This window comes from Vigna angularis, chromosome 1 (assembly GCF_016808095.1).
Source record: "Vigna angularis cultivar LongXiaoDou No.4 chromosome 1, ASM1680809v1, whole genome shotgun sequence".
NCBI lineage: Eukaryota > Viridiplantae > Streptophyta > Magnoliopsida > Fabales > Fabaceae > Vigna > Vigna angularis.
This window is the reverse complement of record NC_068970.1, coordinates 45,831,113-45,838,591: the sequence shown is the minus strand read 5'-3', so window position 1 is coordinate 45,838,591 and position 7,479 is coordinate 45,831,113. Positions and strand designations below refer to the sequence as shown.

The 7,479-nt window shown below is 36.9% G+C and overlaps 2 protein-coding genes across 2 annotated transcripts; one reads left to right on the top strand and one right to left on the bottom strand.

Annotated features, from left to right (window-relative positions):
• The first annotated feature begins 555 nt into the window (after positions 1-555).
• Positions 556-2,167, top strand: LOC108319409 (uncharacterized). Its single transcript, XM_017550529.2, has 3 exons — positions 556-671; positions 754-1,386; positions 2,028-2,167. The coding sequence occupies exons 1-2, from the start codon at positions 633-635 to the stop codon at positions 1,336-1,338; spliced, it is 624 nt and encodes a 207-aa protein (XP_017406018.1). The 5' UTR covers positions 556-632; the 3' UTR covers positions 1,339-1,386; positions 2,028-2,167.
• On the bottom strand, positions 1,835-6,597 carry LOC108319408 (LRR receptor-like serine/threonine-protein kinase FLS2). Its single transcript, XM_017550528.2, has 2 exons — positions 3,045-6,597; positions 1,835-2,408 (listed from the first exon to the last, which is right to left on the bottom strand). Exons 1-2 carry the CDS (start codon positions 6,190-6,192, stop codon positions 2,062-2,064), a joined length of 3,495 nt encoding a protein of 1,164 aa, XP_017406017.2. The 5' UTR covers positions 6,193-6,597; the 3' UTR covers positions 1,835-2,061.
• Between the last annotated feature and the right edge of the window lie 882 nt (positions 6,598-7,479).

Genomic DNA, 7,479 nt, shown 5'->3' with positions numbered 1-7,479 from the left:
AACTTTATTTGTAAAGCTTTGACAATTGTAAATTTAGAAAACTAGGAGCAAGGAGTAACTTTGTAATACTCTTTTAATAAAAAGGTTTTCCGTCTCTTTTAATAAAAAGGTTTTCCGTGTAAAACAATTTTTTTATTTTATAATTTAGAAAATTTGTCTACTTAACCTATAAAGAAATCATGTACTTGTTGTTTAATCTTAAGGGAAGATTAGTTAATAACCATGAATGGCTTTATTTCCCCGAGCAAATACTTATAATAAATTGTAATTAGTGAAATGTTTTGTAAATTGAATATGCATTTTCAAAAATTCCCAGAAACATTTTTAAAAACTATGTTCAGTCTTCCGCAGTTGTTTTATGGAGTAGGTTTAAATTCAAATTAAATTACTTAAACTACGCGATTCTAGATAATTATATGTCTACTCTTACTTTAAAAAAATTACTCCTGAATTCAAAATTATATTTCAACTGAAATAACTTTAATCAAAATTTGCTTTCAAAATACTACTTAAAAAAATAATATTATATAACTTCAAAGCAATTCTAAGGTGTACGAGGATGTGATAAAATAATACTTTCTGGTGCTCCACGCTGCTCCGTTCAACAAACAAAATTCGACAATTTTCGCATCATGTCATCGCATCTCAATTTCTTCTCCTCACTGAAACAGGTGTACATGCGTAATTGTAATTCCATATCGTAAAATGCTTTTCTTAATGAATTTTGAATTCTGAAGTTTGATGCTTGTTCAGGTTGAAAAGAGGTTAAAATTAGACCAAACATCAGCAGCAATAGAATCTCAGATACAAGAAAGCACTTTGGGCTCTCCCATATTCCTCCAATCTAATTGTAGCCAGAATTGTCCCTCCCAAGACAGCAGTGAACCTCCACAAGCATTCCTCTCCGTTCCCCAAGAATTTCCAGCAACCTATCAAAACCCTTCTCAAATAGATCATGTTACTCCTGTAAATGAAGCTGAAGATGATGATGATGATGATGATGACATTGAGCAGTTAATGCAGCTTTTGGGATTATCAGAGGAACAAGAGCAAAGGGATGATAATTTTGATGATTGTGGTTCTTGTCACTGTGAAGGTGGATTTTATGCAAAAGTTGTTGGTGTGGAAGGGCCAAAGTGTAGGAAAGAGGTGGTGAGGTTAGATGGGTGGATCAAGCACTTTCTGAATGGTGGCGGGCAAGAGAAGCTAGAGCCTTTGAGATTGGCACACCTGCTTTTAGGGAAAGCCGCTTTTGTTTCTGATGGTGGTGCTTATAGAGAATTGGACTTCCCTTCAACCATTCAAGAATTTCTTCATACTGATTCTTCCTGTAATTGAGGCAACCCCATTTTCAGATTACTCTTTAGCCTTGGTGTCTACTTTATGGTATTCTCCTTTCTAATTGTTATATGCAAAATGCAACTCTCTAGAAGCTCAAAGCCTTTATGACTGATACAAAACTTAGAAGATTCTTTTACCATGCCCCTTGGAATATTGGGCTATTGACTTCAAAGTACTTTGTTATTTTTCGTTTCACATTAACTTCATTATCCGTCGATTAAGAGAGGACATATCACTGTGTAATGTAAATGAGAAGAGAGTTGGGCGCAATGCAAGGGTTGGATATAACTTTTTGCTTAGTTTTGTTAGTTCGTCTTATTTCTTTTAAGATTATTATTATACAGTGTAGTCGGTAATTTTCCTGGTGGAATTGTGAAATTTTTTAATGAAATATTCAAGTTACATTTGCATCTAAAGCAAAGGTGGGGAAGGGGAGTGACAAAGAAAAAGCATGCAACAATGGACAACAGATGTTATATTCATATGCGAAGGATGGCTGATAATTTCCTTGCATTTATTAAAAACTCAAGTTGCCCTGTCTATTTGTTATCCATTAAAGAAATATTGCATGAATTTCATCATAACTGGAAAACTAACATGGGTACAATAAGGCTTTGCTGTTTTTGAAGTCAACACTTATGTGGTAATTTGGAATCATTTAATTTTTCTTCTTTTTCTAAAAGCAGATCCAAGAATTGGTTGGTTGGTGGTGTTTATCATTTAGCAAGACAGTGTTGTTTGAAGCTTCACAAGGGCAGATAACACCTCATTCATATTGGGTCTCTGTTCAGGATCAGGTATGGTGCAGCACAGAGATAGCTTAAAGAGCTCTGCCAACACTTCATCATAGTCTTTTGTTACATTCCAGGTCAACAAAGGATCCACAATATTCATAAGTTGTTCTGTTCCATCTGCAAGGGCTTTTCCCACTAATTCACGCAAAGTGATTGGCAAGCCATTCTCTTCCGAGAGTCCTGTCGGCCTTCTTTTGGTTAGGAACTCCATTACTATGATACCAAAGCTGAACACATCTGCTTTAGTTGTCACTTTCCTCGTGTAGGCAAATTCTGAGAATTACACGCCAGAAATATCTTGTTTAGAGTATGAAACTTATAAAAAGCTTTTTGTGTACGAAGTTAATAAACTAAGAGGATTGAAAACAAATAAAAGTTATATTCGATATTTTAAATAAAACTAGGGTGTGTATTATAGGCAAAGTTGCTATCTGTTTGTGCACAAAGAAGGGAAAATATGTTATATGTAAAGGGGATAGGGTTCTCCATGCTTATATGAATCTAATAGAAAATGCCTCTGCCTATCCCTTACACAGAAGTCAGTTAGTTAAGCTTATCATTAACAAAAGCTGTTGGTAGCGTTGAGATGATAGTTATGCTGAATATGGTCATGTAGTCAATGTAATGATGTAAGTCTTGGTGATGCTACCTTTTCTTAATAGAACAATCATATTTGGCCTCATATGCATAGAATAAAAACAGCGAATAGACACTAATACTTGTTCAAGCCTAGAGCGTTTTTTTATGTTACTTCCGCTGATTATGACAATCTAGGGTGCATGATTTACTACAGATCCAACAAGAACTAAATATTCATTTGAAGTGCAAGTCTGCCATGAAAATAACTGTGATAAAAACATATTGTACGTTGAAGATAAGAAATTAGCAAAGTAGGAAAGGCTTTTTTACCTGGTGCCATGTAGCCAACTGTGCCTTGCACAGCTGCTGACGACGAAAGGGTACTACCTTCTTGTAGATTAAGACCAAGTATTCGAGCTGTGCCAAAGTCACTGACATGAGCTTCCCAGTCTCTATCTAAAAGAATGTTGGAAGGCTTTAAATCACAGTGCACAATGGGAATATGATAACCCGAGTGCAAATAATCCAATGCTTCAGCAATAGATATGAAGACTCGGACTCTTTCAGATAATGTCCACCTAGAGATCACAGACTGATCTACCCCGTTGCCATGTATGATGCTATCCAAATTTCCATTTTCCATGTACTCCAGAACCAAAGCCTTCATTTTCCCACTCTGCCAGGCATATCCAAGTACTTTGATCAAATTCCTATGTCTCAACTGGCTCAAGGTGTTGGCTTCTCTCTTGAAGATCTTGTCAGTATTGGAAGAGAATTGTTGCAAATTCAACCTTTTTATGGCAACAACCTGGCCATCTTCCATTTGACCCTTGTAAACTGTGCTCAAACTGCTAGCACCAATGATGCTGTCCGCACTGAAAAATCTAGTGGCATTCTCCAATTCCTTTGTACTGAACCTTTTAAGTGCCAATGCTGAATTGTAGTCTGGTTCATGATTAACACTGCTGTCTCTTTCTTTAGAATTTCTGAGTTTGGTGCCACGAGTGAGGATTAGAATCACTACCACTAGAAGTATAGCTAGAGATCCAAGTGAAGCAATAATAATTATGCCCTTCTTGGAAAGTGAGTGTTTTGTCTTCCTGCATGGCGGTAGGAACTGAGCTCCACAAAGATCCTGGTTTCCCATCACACTAGATGCATTGATTTGTGCAAATGCTCCGGTCTTGGGAACTGGACCTTCAAGTTGATTGAAGGAAAGGTTGAGATGCACCAACTTGGAAAGGTTGGCAAAGCCTTCAGGAATAATTCCCTTCAAGTCATTCTGAGAAAGATCTAGGGAACTAAGATGATCAAGTTCTGCCAGTATATTAGGGATTTCACCGTCTAAATGGTTCCTTGAGAGGTTTAAGCTTTCAAGCAAGTCCATGTGACTGAACGCTTCTGCGGGAATGGGACCTGAAATACTGTTTCCTGAAAAATCAAGATTAAACAGATTTCTGCACCCAGCAACTGCTTTGGGAATGAAACCAGAAAGATTATTGTTTGAAATGTCAATAGCCTGTATCATTTCCAGCATGCCCAACTCAGTTGAAACATTTCCGACCAAGTGATTGTAAGAAAGGTTGAGATACATCTGCATGCCTTTTAACTTTGCAATGACATCTCCCGGAATTGATCCTGTAAGCTGGTTGTGAGAGAGATCCAAAACTAAAAGTTGATTTAACTTCCCCATGCTTCTTGGAATGGACCCATTAAGTTTGTTGCCATGAAGGTCTAGGTAGGAAAGCATCTCAAGCTTTGAGAGAGTATCAGGTATTTGCCCAGCCAACTTATTTTGATGCAGGAAAAGTTCAGTTAGTCCTTTTAGTTCGGAGAGCTTATCAGGTATTCTACCTTCTAATAAATTGGCATGAAGAGTGAGCCCCTGAAGGCGAGAAAGTTTGGACAGTTCTGGAGGAATTTGACCTGAAAACTTATTTTCAGAGAGGGATAGAGTAATGAGTTGATTCAAGTTTCCAATCTCTGGTGGAATTGATCCTGTGAAAGAATTTACATTCAACTGTAGTCGTTGAAGTTTAGACAGGTTTTGGATATCTGGTTTTATCAATCCACTGAAATTATTCATTGCCAAACTTAGAGTGCTAAGATTTGAGCAGTTATAGAGGTCATCCGGGATTTCCCCAGTCATTTTGTTGGACGTAAGAGAGAGGAAAGTAAGATTTGGTGCCCTGGAAAAACCCTCGGGAATTTTACCACTTAAAGCATTAAAAGACAAACTTACGTTTACCAGTCCAGTACAATTAGTAATGCTAGGCGGGATGGATCCAGTAAAGTGGTTTGCGTTCAAAACAAGAAACTGCAAATTACGAAGCACACCCAAGTTGGAAGGAAGTTCACCTGAGAGTAGATTCTGGCTCATTGACAGATATGTCAAGTTTGTCAAGTTTGTTATTGATGAAGGAATCTCCCCAGTTAACTTGTTTAAATGCAGGGTTAGAACCTGCAAGGAGTTCATATATCCAATCTCAGAAGATATTGTTCCCTCTAAGTTATTCTGTGAGAGGCCTAGATGTGTTAATGATTTCAACTGGAATATGGCTGAAGGGATGGTGGAATTCAAATTATTCTTGTGTAACTTCAATTTCTCCAACTTATCTAAATTTCCTAGCTCAGGAGGAATACTTCCAATAAGCTGATTATCGGATAACTCAAGGCTTGAAAGATTGCTACACTTACCAAGCTCAAAAGGAATTTTCCCAGTCAAGGAATTTTGGAACAATTCAAGGTATTCTAATTTTTTCAGGTTTCCAATCTCTCGAGGTATTACACCTGACAACTTGTTTTGGCTAAAATCAAGAACTCGCAAAGCTCCTAACTGACCTACGGAAAAAGGTATAGATCCTACCAAATTATTTCCAAAACCTGCAATCTGTACAAGGTTAACTAGATTCCCAATGTTTGATGGGATTCTGCCAGTAAGATTGTTGAAATTAAAAGCAATACCCAACAAAGAAGTGCAGTTGAATATGCTCTCAGGGAGGCTTCCATTCAAGAAGTTGTTACCTAAATCCAAATACTGCAGGCTTTTTAGGCTACCTAATTGTGGAGGGATAGGACCTGAGAGAGAATTGTCAACAAGAGTGAGTTCTGTAAGTTGAGTATTAAGACCGAGTTCAGCAGGAATGTAGCCAGTGAATGAGTTTGAAGTTATATCAAAAACCTGAAGGCCTGAAATGTTCCCAAGGAAAGGTGAAATCTTCCCTTGCAGTTGAAGACTAACTAGAGAAATAGAAATGACATGATTTGAAGATGGGTCACATGCAATGCCAGACCAATTGCAGTGGTTGCGACTGTCTACCCAGTCTGCTAGAGCCCCACTTGGGTCACCAGTGATGGAGTTCTTGAAAGCTTTCAAGGCTTCAATTTCAACCTCCAAGCTTGTTTCAGCATGGGAAACTATGGATACAATGGAAAGGACAACGACTGTAGTCAAACTAATCTTTAGGGAGAGCATCATTGTGGAATATTGTAGATAGAGTTGAATTGCAGTGTACTGATACTAAAATGGAAGTGAATGAAGCCTTTATATACAACTGATAATGTTCATTGATCCACCAATAATTTCAAAAGGCATGGCCCCCCATTTGTGACAGAGTGTGTTCAATGACATCTAGGCTAGTCAAATCTTTAGCAGGGATTAATGTTACTTAGAACAAAAACCGTGATTGTTTCGACGAGGATTGAGCATCTTAACTTTGACCTACGATATCATGTCGATATAACGAATCAGGTCGAATCTTCTACTGATTGAGACACCCCATAGAATACGCAAAGTCAAATATGGATATTTTCACTCAAAGGTTGAGAGAGAGTACAGATAGTAGATACTATTTTAAGATGGTTATCCATAGAGCTTCAAACCAGAAATAAATAAATAAGTTATTTTTTAATACCAGGCATTAGCAGAAACCAGTTTAATACTAAGTAAAAGAATATAATTAAAATTTGAAGCTTTGATTAATTGCAAATTGCATTTGGAAGGCGTTGAACGTTGATTTTCCTAGACTTGGGTTGAATATTGGCATAGCTACTGTTGTTGAGTCGTCTGGTTTTGTCATTAATTAGAAGAAAGCAGTTTGGCATTAGCAGAAAGAATATGAAAACGTATTAATTAAGAAGTTGAGCGTGACTAGTGGAGCAAATATGGTGTGTTTTAGATATAGAAGAGTCGACATTAACCATAAGAAGCAAAAGTGAACATGCATGGATATCAACAAACGCGGTTTGCAGCAACTTGTGTGATGAAGACACCAAACAACTTGGTTATAGATAATGTGTGAATGCCACGCAAGTTGCACAAAATAAAAGCAAAAAATTATTGAAATAAGGTAAAGCTGGCACATTGGTTGAGACGTGTGGATTTGGGATATTACTATGGTTCAAGTTCAAGGGCTGACAAAGACTACTGAAAATCCTTTGCAAGCACAACAATTACATTCGAAGCTGTTAATCAATTAGAATTGTAACTACCTAGTCTGAGATATTCGAAGCTAATTATACGGAGTTGGGAGGTGAATAGACACTTTTATTATTTTCTAAGAAATCTCCCGTACTTAAACCGGTTTTCTAATATTTATCTAAAGGTAAAAAAAAAAACTATAATATAAACGGATACTACCATAGTAAGTTAATTTTCTTTACTCATTTTTATATCATTACATTTTGGTATTTCTTTCAAATTGTTATAGACTGTAATTTCGAAGTTGGTGTAAATCCCTTTTAGACTATTACAGCAGCTCAACAA

What these genes read in the sequence shown, in the direction of transcription:
- LOC108319409 (XM_017550529.2), top strand. Translation starts at nt 633, where the DNA reads ATGTCATCGCATCTCAATTTCTTCTCCTCACTGAAACAG. An exon ending in TCTTCTCCTCACTGAAACAG is followed by an intron (nt 672 to 753) that starts GTGTACATGCGT and finishes ATGCTTGTTCAG; the next exon opens with GTTGAAAAGAGGTTAAAATT.
- LOC108319408 (XM_017550528.2), bottom strand. Translation starts at nt 6,192, where the DNA reads ATGATGCTCTCCCTAAAGATTAGTTTGACTACAGTCGTTGTCCTTTCC. An exon ending in AGTTGGCTACATGGCACCAG is followed by an intron (nt 2,409 to 3,044) that starts GTAAAAAAGCCT and finishes TGTAATTCTCAG; the next exon opens with AATTTGCCTACACGAGGAAA.